Source organism: Mesoplodon densirostris, chromosome 2 (genome assembly GCF_025265405.1).
Source record: "Mesoplodon densirostris isolate mMesDen1 chromosome 2, mMesDen1 primary haplotype, whole genome shotgun sequence".
Classification (NCBI taxonomy): domain Eukaryota; kingdom Metazoa; phylum Chordata; class Mammalia; order Artiodactyla; family Ziphiidae; genus Mesoplodon; species Mesoplodon densirostris.
This window is the reverse complement of record NC_082662.1, coordinates 5831829-5845103: the sequence shown is the minus strand read 5'-3', so window position 1 is coordinate 5845103 and position 13275 is coordinate 5831829. Positions and strand designations below refer to the sequence as shown.

The following is a 13275-nucleotide window of genomic DNA, read 5'->3' as shown; positions in this document are numbered from 1 at the left end:
TCCTATAATCTTTTAATTACTACGTTAATGATTACTAAAATTACACGTTGATAATCTCTATACTAACTCAATCAATTATGTTGGGCATTTGGGCCAGAATTGGGTGCATGTAGGTTGAGTTATGCTGTGTGGATGTGTTTGCTTTGAAACACATAGTGCTAGCTAGGACTTTGTTGTAGCTGTTGTTTTTTAAAATTTTTAATTAGTTGTCAAAGAAATCATGGATAACCCTTAGATTCAGATTTATAAGCTTCAAGCTTGGCAGCTGCAATCCATCCACCTTTGGAGAGAGCATATGTACTCCACTTTGCTACAGACCCCACTACTCCCTATTGTCATTCTCCAAGCCTGCCTCCCTCATTTACATTATCACCTCTTGCTTTCTATATGCACTTGAGTTTGCAACCTTTGATTTAATGTCTTTTCCACTCTAGATAAGGCTTCAGATGTGGCTTCAGGTAATTTTTTGCTTCTGTGGTATTATTAGCTTAGGGTATATTTCTGAAAGCAAGCTTCCTGGGTATAAATATATTTTAGCTCTTGCCATAATGTGTTCCATTTGGGATGTCTGTTGAGGCCACAATCCTCCCCTTTGCAAATAGCTGTCCTAGGTATTCTCCTGCAAGGGGGTTCATCAAAAGCCCAGCTTTTTTTTTTTTTTTTTTTTCCCAACAGAGCCCCAGGGGGACTCTGGGTACTGCTACTGCACAGTTCTTCAGATCCTGGAAGCTATCCCGTGACTTTCCAATACATTTTGTTTTCTTGAGCTGGATCTAAGTGGTTTCTGGTGGCCCCATTCCTGCTGTCAGGTTCTTGAGGGCCATCTCTGTCTTCTTGGGCCACAACTGTGTCCCCCCACCCCCGCCGCCAGCAGTGCTGGCATGTGGTAGGTGCTGAGATGTCTGCTGAATGAGGAGATGAACCTGAAATAAGACTACCACCTTCCACCTCGCCAGACAGGTTGTGTGAAATTGCCCTGTCGTTGCTCTGTTGAAACACCAGTGACCCCCATGCAGCCCGTATCAGGGCTCCGAGCTCGACAGTGTCCCAGCCTGTCAGGAACGTGGCCCCCACTCCCCCACTAGCACCGAGACTCTTCTTCTATTTTTATTTATTTATTTATAAAATTTATTTATTTATTTTTGGGTGTGTTGGGTCTTTGTTTCTGTGCGAGGGCTTTCTCTAGTTGCAGCGAGCGGGGGCCACTCTTCATTGCGATGCGCAGGCCTCTCACTATCGCGGCCTCTCTTGTTGCAGAGCACAGGCTCCAGACGTGCAGGCTCAGTAGTTGTGGCACGTGGGCTCAGTAGTTGTGGCTCACAGGCCTAGTTGCTCCGCAGCATGTGGGATCTTCCCGGACCGGGGCTCGAACCTGTATCCCCTGTGTTGGCAGGTGGACTCTCAACCACTGCGCCACCAGGGAAGCCCGGGACTCTCCTTTTAGTGCTCCTCCTGCTTCCCTGATCACCCCTCCTCGATTTCCTATGCGGGAGCCTCCAAACGTATCACTCCCGCACTTCATTTGGGCGTCTGTCCCTTCCCAGGGGCCTCCTGGATGCCCCGTATAAAACAACATCTTGCCCGACCACCTGCCCTACAGCAGCATCTCTGCACTAGGCTTTATGCCTCTTCATGGCAATAAAAAATAATCATAGTGTCTATCTGTTGTGTTGTCTGTCTCCTCCAGTTAGGAAGGTCATAAGAGTAGAAATTTCTTTTCCTCTTGTTCACTGCTCTTTACCCTCAGCAAGGCCTGACCTGTGGTTGGCACCCCATTCACGGATTCGACAAATATTTATTGAGTGCCTACTTTGTATAGTAACTATATAAAATATATAATGTGCCAGAGGGAGCTTAGTGCCGTGGAAAAAACAGAGCAAGGCAAGAGTGATGAGGAATGCTGGGGGTGGGTTCATTGCAACTTTTAAATAGCAGGGTTGGGGGATTCCTCACATAGGAGGTGATATTTTAGCAAACACTTGAAGGAGGTGAGAAAGAGAGCCAGGCACCACATCTGGGGAAAGAGCAATCCAGGGGAGGGAGAAGCAGCAGTTGCAAATGCCCTGAGGCAGGGGCATGTTCAGGGAGTAGTAAGGAGGAAGCATGGCTGGAGTGGAGTTGTCAGGGGAGGGCGGTATTGGAAGAAGTGAAACTGAAGTCAGGAGACCGTGGTTTTAAATCTTTAAAACCAATCAGCCATATGTAGGTATCATTTTAAGTGTACAGTTTGATGACTTTTTAATTTTTGGTTGCGTTGGGTCTTCGTTGCTGTGTGCAGGCTTTCTCTAGTTGCGGCGAGCGGGGGCTACTCTTTGTTGCAGTGCACGGGCTTCTCATTGTGGCGGCTTCTCTTGTTGCGGAGCACAGGCTGTAGGCATGTGGGCATCAGTAGTTGCAGCACGCAGGCTCTAGGGTGCGTGGGCTTCAGTAGTTGTGGCTCACGGGCTCTGTAGTTGTGGCACACAGGCTTAGTTGCTCCGCGGCATGTGGGATCTTCCTGGACCAGGGCTCGAACCCATGTCCCCTGTATTGGCAGGCGGATTCTTAACCACTGTGCCACCAGGGAGGTCCCAGTTTGATGAGTTTTGACCAAGGAAACCATTGCCTTGATAAGGTTAGAACATTTTCATTACCCCAAAAAGTTCTTTGTCTCCCCACCGTCAACCCTCCATCTCTCACTGAACTGTTTTTTGATGCCATGGATTCATTTTGCCTGTTCTAGAACTTCATTTAAATGGACTCATGCAATATGTACTCTTCTGGATCTGGCTCATTTCACTCAGCATAAAGTTTTTGAGATTTGTCCATGTTGCGTTTATCAGTAGTTCCTTTGCATTGCTGAGTGGAATTCCACTGTGTGATGTAGCACAGCTTATTACCCAGTCCCCTGTTGATGGACACCTGGGTCATTTATTTACAGCTATGAACATTTGTGTACAGGTGTTTGTTGGATGTATGTTTTCATGTCAAACCTTTTGCTCATTCTTTTAATTGGGTTGCTGACTTATTGAGTTGGGATTCTTTATACATATACTGGAGAAGTCTTTAGTCTGGCATTGGTTTTGTGAATATTTTCTCACAGCTGTGGTTGGCGTTTTCATTTTCTTAACAGTATCTTTCAAGGAGATGTTTCTAATTTTGATGAAGTCCAGTTTATCCATTCTTTTCTTATATGGTTGGTGTCATGTCTAAGAAATATTTGCCTACCCTCAGGTAGTGAAGGTGTTCATTTATTTATTTTTCCTAGAAATTCTTTAGTTTTAGCTTTATTTATTTATTTATTTATTTATTTGCGGTACGCGGGCCTCTCCCTGCTGTGGCCTCTCCCGTTGCGGAGCTCAGGCTCCGGACGCGCAGGCTCAGCAGCCATAGCTCACGGGCCCAGCCGCTCTGCGGCATGTGGGATCCTCCTGGACCGGGGCAGGAACCCAAGTCCCCTGCATCGGCAGGCGGACTCTGCATCACTGCGCCACCAGGGAAGCCCTAGTTTTAACTTTTATGTTCAGGTCCAGTACAGGGTTTTGAGCCAAGAGCCGACGTGACCTAACTTAACGTGGTAATAGCATCACTGTGCTGTTCTGAGATGAGACTGGTGGGCAGAATGCAGCCCTGAGGATGTTTTCAAGGAGGCGCTACTGCGAGGATCCAGGCTGGGAGCCGCCGGGCAGAGTGGAGGTGCGGAAGAGCAGTGAAATTCTGGAAATACTTATCGGCCAGATTTTCAGGCTTTTTCTTCCTCCTCCTTAAGAAGTGATATCCAACTTTAAGGAAAGTTATTTCCCTTCTCTGAAGACTCTTACACTCGTAGTTTTACATGAGGCCTAGTGTATGTACACAACTTGCCTTGAGCCTGACTGTTTGCTATGCATTTAACTTATCTTCACTTTTTAAAAATAAATAGCTGGTTTTGAGTTTCATTCCACACGTTGTCATTCTTCAGGCATGGCAGCCCCAAAAACAATATGACAATTCATCTATTCATTCATAAAAGGTTAAAAAAAGGAAAGCAACACATTTCTTGCCATGCTCCACAGTACTTCTGCTGGGTAGGACTCATAAATCCATGTCTCTGCCTTGGCCACTTCAACTCATGTCTTATCCTTTCTTTAACTCATGATTTATTGCTCTCAGTTACTCCTTTTGCCAGATTTATTAACGTAACTGTTCTTTATTTAATACCTATTTTGTACACTAGGCAACAAGACAGTAAATTTATTGTCTATGAGTTGCTACTTTGAAAAATTACATCAATGCAAAGTGATTGTCTTTCAGCCTTCATAGCCAATAAATTTATTTATTTTTTTTTGTAGGGGATGATGTGAGGTCATAGGATAATATATATAATCGCTGATCACAGAATGAGAAGGAACAAGTTGCAGTCAAATGCTCTACCACTGAGCTATATCCCTGAGAAGAAGCAAGTTGAAAGTTCTGACAAACAGAAGCCGAGAAGGAAGAATTCTGTCTCCTGCCAATCATGTATAAGCTGGTCTCCTGCTGTTTGCTTTTCATAGGATGCTTAAATCCTCTCTGGTCTCTTCCTGTCCTTGACTCCAGGGAAGAACCCCTGCAGCTCTCAGGTAAAATGATTTCTTTCCCTTATGTCAGTCTTGAAAGAGTCTTCAAGGGTCTTAAATGCAATGTTAGAGATAAGAGTGAAAATTCTTTCTTAAAGGAGTCTTGTGAAATTAATAGTCCCAGCTATGAAAAGAATGCTGAGGGTCCTTACAACACATCTCAGAGTCAGTAATGGATACAGGTTTTTTTTTTCCTTTCTAAAATGTAAAAGTAGAAGGGTAACATTGCTTATTTAATGCCACTTCTATATTTCTAAGTTATTTTGATCAGCTTTTTTCTTTTTTTTTTCAATTTTGAAAATGGCACTAAATTTAAAACATCATTGCTTTTCGTTTCTATTTTAAATGAACTGGATGAATACAGAATTGGTTGTTCCAATTATAGGTTAAAATATTTTTATTGTATCTTATTTTAAGCTAAAAAGTAATCATCTGACATGTGTTATATGAAACAAAAATGTTTATTAAAAAATAAAGAAGTGACTAGCTGGGGCTAGGGATGACACAGATTTCCAAGTACATTTATGTTTTCCTTTTGATTGATGTTTCATTCATTTCAATTCTAAGTTGAATTCTCTTAAAGTGTATCAGTCAAGCAGATACTTATTGTGCTGTTAACTCTTAATTTAGTTTAAGAAACGAAAAGTTTGGTGCTTGGGTATTAGGTTCATAAACATTTTAACTTGTCTTTAATTGTGGATACTTCAGACATTTTTTTAAATAAAGGGAAAAATCTCTTCTAAGCCATTGATTTGATAATTTCTACTCTCTAAAGTTTCTCTCAAGCAGCTTTCTGATAATTGTCAAGCTCTAATTCATGCACTATCAGTCAACTTCCACAGTCACTGAACTCATAAGTGGCAGTCATCTTAATGGCTAAATCAGGCATTAACTTTATTGAATCTCTGCTATTTAAAAAAAAGTACAGTAAAAAGCATAAGATGAAACCAAGAATGAACATTCAGATATTATTGTCATCCTCAAAAACTTACATATCATGATTATGATTTTTCCAAACTTAGATGAGTGTAGCATCTCACTTAAATTCTTAACAGGTGGCAGCTTACGTTAGTTTTTGCCTGAAATTTTTTCCCACTTGTTTCTCCATAAATGATCCTTCATGACATAAACATTTATGTGTGGCCAAATTTTATAGATTTCTCATTAATATTCTTCAGAAGTACTGTGAATGTGCCCAGAAGCCTTCACAATGGCTTGCTCTTTGTTTTCCAATCAAGGTTGTAGCTGAGGATTTGGAAGCCTTAGTGAAGCAAGTGGATAGTACAGGACTCCCCAGAAGCTCTGATCTCCCCACTGCAGCACCTGGCCAAGACTGCTCTGCCAGGGTCCAGAGTCTGCTCACCAGACCTCACACTCACTTCCCACACACCTTGCACACACTTACCATGCATCTTCTATGCCACTAAGCTGACCAAATTTCACCCTGAAAATGTTGCTATCAGCTTCTTTAAAGAGTATTTTAAAGCTCTTTCCTGACAATGTGTCTTGGAGGCCAGGCAGATAAGAGGTGATGCCATCCTATTTGCTTTACAGGAAGAACCTTAACAATACTGTCTTTTAGAAAACCACTCCTTTATTTTTCCTCTCACTCCAATTTCACCACCCATATGTCTAAAATCAAAAGGCAAAAGGCAAAAGGCAGCAGTAGGTAAATAGAAATGAGGAAGAATCACTTTGTAAGTGGAAGTGCTTTTTCACTGTCCCTGTGGCTCAGCCCTGCCCTCTTATTCAAGGCAGTGAGCAGCCTGGCAAGGTCACACAGGCAGGAGGAATCAGAATGAGAGTCACGCGCTTGATTTCCTGTTCTGCTGGCTTGTGAACTGGACTGTAGCATTTCCACTTCTCGGTTAAAATACTACTGACGACAAAACTGGAACTTAGTATTTGAAGGTTTTCTGGTATTATCTCCTTGTCCCTGGTACCCCCCAAAAGACAATGAGGAACAGAACTGATTGAAGAAGCAGCTGAGTTGCTAATATCTATTTCTACTCTGTGTAGCACCTGAAGATGTCAGATCAACTTTGGATGAGCTGGAAAGAGATTCCCTTCTGCAGATGCTGCCAGAGATGTCAGGTGCAGAGATAGGAGATGGTCTTAGGAAAGCAGGTAAAATGATTCTTGTGTTTACAGCCTATTTGATTTGATTTGATTTTTTTTTTTTTGCGGTACACGGGCCTCTCACTGTTGTGGCCTCTCCCGTTGTGGAGCACAGGCTCAGCGGCCATGGCTCACGGGCCCAGCCACTCCGCGGCATGTGGGATCTTCCCGGACCGGGGCACGAACCCGTGTCCCCTGCATCGGCAGGCGGACTCTCAACCACTGCACCACCAGGGAAGCCCCTAGCCTGTCTGATTTTTTTTGCCACTGAATTTACTCCCTGTGCTCATCAATTAGATGAGGTAAAATCCTATTTTGGAATAGAAAGATCAGCTATATAAAATGAGTTAGTTACCCAACACTCTCCCCTCTGGGCATAAAGACTTCCTCTGACATCTTCTGTTTTCTTTTTCTCAGCAACTCCTTCCAAGCATCCTGCTCTACTTGGTCCCTCAGTATATCTGTTCTCTGTACGGACTTTTATTCTGGGGGGAAGGAGGGCATTATCCCAGTTTTCAATAAGTGAAATTTACAATCCTGGTTTCCCACTTACTCAAGTCTTAAGCAAATTAATCTATCTGTACCTCAGTTTCTTAAACCAGTAAAGGGAATGATAAAAATGCCCATCTCATGGGGTTACTGTGAAGTTCAGTCAATGAGAAAATGCAAGTAAAATGTTCAGCACAGTGGCACACAAAGTAATCCATGAAATGGCAGCTTTTACTATTTTCTCTGTCACTGTATTCCTCCCGGCACTGATAGAAATGCTCAGGACATTCTGGAAACAAAATGGAGTATTTTAATAGACCTTGTTTAGTAGAAAGAATTTCACTTGTTATAAAATATTTTTGATAAACTACTGAACTGCTAACTCAGGAAAATGCAGTGCCCTTTGCGAATTCTGGAAGCGAGAAAGAACCAGGTGCCTGCCTATCTTCCTTCAAGTAAATATCACTGTGGTGTGAAAAAAAGGAAAATCAGAAACTAGACATGATTTAGGAATATTCTATTTTGTGTGTTTTAAATAAGACAAGTGTAAAATGGAAATAATAGATCTGATGATGAGAGGTTTCAAAATACTGTTTTCCAGATCTTGGTACCAACATTTTTTACCCAAGAGGAAGTTTGAGAAAGGTAAGTAGCTCCATCGTGAGAATTACGTTACAAAAGTGAGCATGCTATTCCTTGACTTTAGAGGAGCCTCAATTCATGAACCAGTCGAGCATTTTGGGTAGAAATCACACCTTAAAATAACTGGTCAGTCAGTATTACTTCAAAGCATGTTCCAAATTTTGATCCATATAAATGTGGATCAACAAGAACTTATCCAGTGCCCATTTTGGATAAATTATTGTAACGAGTTTAAGAGAATAAAAAATAGATAAGGCCCCTGCCCTCAAGTTTGTCACCCACTTGTGCTGTGTCATTGATCATCTTCACGTGGTCCGAGGACCAGCAGTATTAGTATCATGTGGAAGCCTGTGAGAAATGCAGACTCTTAGACCCCACCCCCCAGCACCTACCGAATCAAAATCTGCATCTTACCAAGATTCCCCAGGTGATTCTTATGTACATTAAATAAAGTATGACAAGCACTGCCATATGATGTCTAAATAGAAGAAAGACATGGTCAAAACCCTGAGGTGTCATATGTGTGATAGAGCAGAGTATGAAGGAAATCATTTTGGGTGCAGCAGACTGTGATTGGGATTGATGAATGATAATATTAAATGGTTAGAAATGGTGCACAGTTAATGGAGGACCTTAAACACTAAAAGAAAAATCTGTATTTGATCATTATCAACCCCTCAAACTCTAAATTAGTGTCTCCTAAGGGGTTTTCCAGGTATACCAGTCCCACGAGCCAGCCTACAGTGACGCCCTGGGGTCTGGCCCCTCTCCCTGTCCTGGTAATTCTTTATGTACATTATTAGCATGTTAAAGCCTCCAGGAAATGAGATAAGCGTATTTAATTTTAACCAAGCATTTCCCAAATATTTTGACTGGAGACACCTTTTCTTGGTGTAGCACCCATTACTATCCTTATAAAAATATACTCTGGAATCCCTCAATTCTGAAGATGGCATACACCACCTGAGGCCCCAGGGCAGGTAAACCATCCAGAGGGGATGGGGATGGCTTCTACATTAAACGTTATCATTCAGATGTTTATATTGTTCCGAATAGAAGGGTTATGATGAAAGACTCTAAAATCATAAAGGTGATTAGGATTTGCTCATGAAATCCCAGAAAAAAAAATGTAAGGGTCCATGCTTAAAGAAGTTAATTTCAAGGCAAATAAAAGGCCTACTTTACAGAGAAGACAGTAAATGGACAGAACATGTTACTGACAGATTTAAATAGAAATAGGTCAATGAGGGTTTAGGCAAGTTCACGGCAATCACAGGGCTAAACAGACTGGATGGACCGCAGGTAGGGCACAAGGAGACCTTCCAGAGCCTACACGCTGGGCTTTCACCACAATTCTATCCCATAAAACAGCAAGAAAACACTTTTTAAAGTTCCTACCTTGGAACTAAGGTTCGTATTTGTGTGTGTAGGACTCAGTTCATTGATAACCTGTTTTTTTATTTGGATTGTTTTAATTTCAGGCTTTCTCAGGACAAGATCCCAACATTTTCTTGAGTCACCTTTTAGCCAAAATCAGGAAACCAAACAAGAAACGAGGAACTCCCTCTGAATGCTTCTGGAAATACTGTGTCTGAAGTGACATGAACATCTACTAGTCAACTCAAAACCAACCATCTCAGAAAAAGTAAAATAAAAACGCTTGATTTGAAAGCAGTATAGATGAAAAACTAGGCAAGCTATACCCTGTTCATTATTATTTGGAAAATAAATCCTCTATGTTTTGCAAATATCATGAGTGGTTATTTTACTTATAAACATATCCTGAAAATCTATCCATCAATTTATCTTTAAAGAATTATCTAAAAGTTTAAAAGTAAACAAATAAATGAACAGAAGCAAATACTAAGAAGAAAAAATCATAAAAGAAAATTTTAGTTAAAATAGTAAAACTACAAATCATTTAACTTACATTATCTTAGTAGTGATGTCCTTTCAACCCTTAAAAATAACAACGTGAGTTATTAATTAAAAAACAAAAGATCAGTATCTTAGCTTGGAAAAGCGTCCAAAGTGAAGGATGCCTAAAGATGAGGGCTGGGAACAGTCTGAATTCTCCTTTGTTTTTGAAGGAGGGCGTCCACACACTCCGATCCCCTCTCCCTTAGTTAACCTAAGTACTGAACACTTGAAAACTTTAATCTCTTAACACTGAAGCTTGTTTGATGTCAGTTTCTGTGAGCTCAAGGAGCACAGTACTAGAAAAATACCTTCATAATCTGTTTCTTAGAGAAGAAACTTGAGGTGGGATTTAAGATTGTGGAATGGAAGATATAGCCTGGTTTGTTAATTTTTAAAAACCATGTGTGTGTGTGCACATACTAACTTATCCTCTTAATACATCTATACCATCGTAGCTTATCTATGTATAGAGCATGGAGCTGAGACCCGTGAGCTCCACGCAGCTCCCAGCACGGCCCATGCCTGCGGGAGAGCCCTTCTCATGGGAAACCCAGGCTCCCCTTCTCGGCCCTGTCACCAATCACACCCCCAACTCAGAAGGAATGAAGGGTCAGGTCTGCACCAAACAGCCACATAATCGGTATTGATCTTGTCAACAACCACCCAAAATCTCTTTAGAGCACAGGTCTGATAAATCTTCCCTTTCCTTGTCTAAGACGTCAAGAACAAATCTGTAGGCAAGTTGTTTCCAGCTTGAAGGATGGATGTGTCATCTCGGGAACATGCTGACATGTGGCTGTGAGGATGCTGTGGCATCGCTCGCTGCTGAAATTCAACTGAATCCAGTTCCCTAACACAGGACTCTGGCCCCACGGGTGCCGGTATGTTTATGACACCAGCAAGAGCTTAGGGTGGATTCCATCGCCGTAGGATCCCAAATCCCTCCCGTTTTGTGATACTAGGCAGCTGCTCTTACAGCCGGGGCTCTGGCGTCAAGTCATTGCTCCCACCCAGCTCTGAGCCCCCGGCCAGGTCATCCGGCTCTCTCCGCCCCCGTGTCCTTCACTGTAAAATGAGGGCAGTGACGCTGCTTATTTCGTGGTTGTATTAAATGAGATAATTCATGGGAAGCACCAGAGCAGTACCTGCGGGAGGAGTGCACATCCCATCAACGCTGAGCTCTCTTCCCTTCTTGGGTTGCTGTCGTTTTATTATGACAGGAAGTGCAGGTGGTTTGAAAGGTGTAACATTTAGCAAGTCCTGTTGGCTTCAGGATCCAGATTCATATTTTAATTCCAAGATTCTGTTGCTGCCAGTTCCACAGTCAGACTTTGTGAAACACAAGTTCACTCTACAGAATCTGAAAGAGTAATCTTGATAACTAAACTTTGTAAATTAGTCATTAAAATTAGTATTAAAGGGACTTCCCTGGTGGCGCAGTGGTTAAGAATCCACCTGCCAATGCAGGGGACATGGGTTTGAGCCCTGGTCCGGGAAGTTCCCACATGCCGCGGAGCAACTAAGCCTGTGTACCACAACTATTGAGCCTGCGCTCTAGAGCCCGTGAGCCACAACTACTGAGCCTATGCTCTAGAGCCTGCGAGCCACAACTACTGAGCCTGCGCTCTAGAGTCCGTGAGCCACAACTACCGAGCCTGTGCTCTAGAGCCCGCGAGCCACAACTACCGAGCCTGTGCTCTAGAGCCCGCGAGCCACAACTACCGAGCCTGTGCTCTAGAGCCCGTGAGCCACAACTACTGAAGCTGCATGCCCAAAGCCCACACTCCACTACAAGAGAAGCCACTGCAGTGAGAAGCCTGTGCACCGCAACGAAGAGTAGCCCCCACTCGCCACAACTAGAGAAACAAAGACTCAACACAGCCAAAAATTTAAAAAAAAAATTGGTATTAAAAAACATGTATATTTGCTCAGAACCCAATAAGCTCCTCCCAGTGCGGAAGTGAGGACTAAATGCTGTGTTGTCACCGAGCAGGACCTTGGACGCAGAGATGACAGAGACGCAGACTCAGAGTGACCCTAACGTGAGCACCCTGCGGTGTCTCTCAATCTCAGTAAATATTCCTCAACGATATAAAATACACATTCAGGGCAAAGGTTTGTTGATGCAGTGCAAGAAATTTCTCAAGTTTTACATGTATACCATTTATTGTTTTTGCTTAAAAAAGATACCCGATTAAAATATTAATAACCATTAAAAACAAGTAAATTCACAGTTAATTATAAACTCAGTTAAAAGAAAATTTCCATTTGTATTAAATTTACCTTGTGAGTTATGATGAAGCTGCACTTCATTGTAAAACGATTCCATTCCCACAGCATTCTGTTGTTCATAAATCCTGACCTCTTATCCAAGAAAATACAGCTTTTTGGTAACATTTATGTACACACTGAAGCCTATAGTATACATTTTTATTACCAATTTCTATAGTTATCGATACAAAAAGTTAATAAACTTGAACAGCTGTTTAAGCTTGGGGGGGAGCCCCCCCCGGGGAGCGGCACCACTGAACCCCGTCTGCTCATCCTCAGCAGTGGAAGCACCATGGTCCAGACTCTAAATACGCCAATTCGGCGGCTTATCAAAGTATCAAAACTACAAATGGTTTTATAGATCTGCTTACAAAAGCACCAATTTTAAGTTGACCCTAAATGTGTAGTAAGGCAAAGAAATAAGCAAATGTCAATAAAACAAACGTCCAGAAAGAATCGAAAAGAGGGCTTATATTAGAGAAGGTCAGGTTTAAAAAACGTGTTCACAAATGCAGAACAGTCCTCTGATTGCTCCATGTCATTTTTCATTTAAACAAATTAAAAAGGTTATCACTACAGAAGGTCACAGCGATTCTACTGATGGACAATATCCAGGCTGGTTCATTTTTTTAAATTTGATTTTTCACCAAGGGCAAAAATACCACACAACTTGACCAACACAACCAGGGCTTCAGAGATCATTTAACAATCGAGATGGAGCGGAATAGGAGAGTTCTCTATTTGTAAGACAGGAATATGGGCATGGAACAGCTTAAAGTGAGAAAATTCCAGGAAATGTCATGGGCATCTTTTGAAAATGGTTCTGACACCTGAAGAAAGATTTACCTTCTAGGAAACTACAGTTGGCCCCCCGTATTCCTGGTGGGGAGAGTCGAGGAGGGGTGTAGAATCCTGAATGTGGATCCGCGGGTACAGAGGGCTGACTGTACCACCATGTTATAGAAGGGGCTTGAGCATCCATGGATTTTAGCATCTGCGAGGGGGTCCTGGAACCAATCCCCTGCAGATTCGAGAGACGTCTGTTCCACTTTAGAAAGTAAATCTAAGCTACGAGGCTTGAAAATCAGAGTGCAGCAGCATTGTAGATAGAAAGGTTGATTCTCATAATTATGATCAGGATGCCTTTTATAAAAAACTATAAAACTTGAAAGGAAGAAGTGTTTTCCTAAAACAAAACAAAAAACAACAAAAAACACAACAACAAAAAAAGAAAAGTAAGTTAGTTTGTTGCATGTTA

General features: G+C 42.1%; 1 protein-coding gene across 1 annotated transcript; it reads left to right on the top strand.

The window, feature by feature from the left end:
• The first annotated feature begins 4477 nt into the window (after window positions 1–4477).
• UTS2 (urotensin 2) lies at window positions 4478–9476 on the top strand. Its single transcript, XM_060079557.1, has 4 exons — window positions 4478–4580; window positions 6597–6704; window positions 7786–7827; window positions 9300–9476. Exons 1-4 carry the CDS (start codon window positions 4478–4480, stop codon window positions 9419–9421), a joined length of 375 nt encoding a protein of 124 aa, XP_059935540.1. The 3' UTR covers window positions 9422–9476.
• The last annotated feature ends 3799 nt before the right edge of the window (window positions 9477–13275 follow it).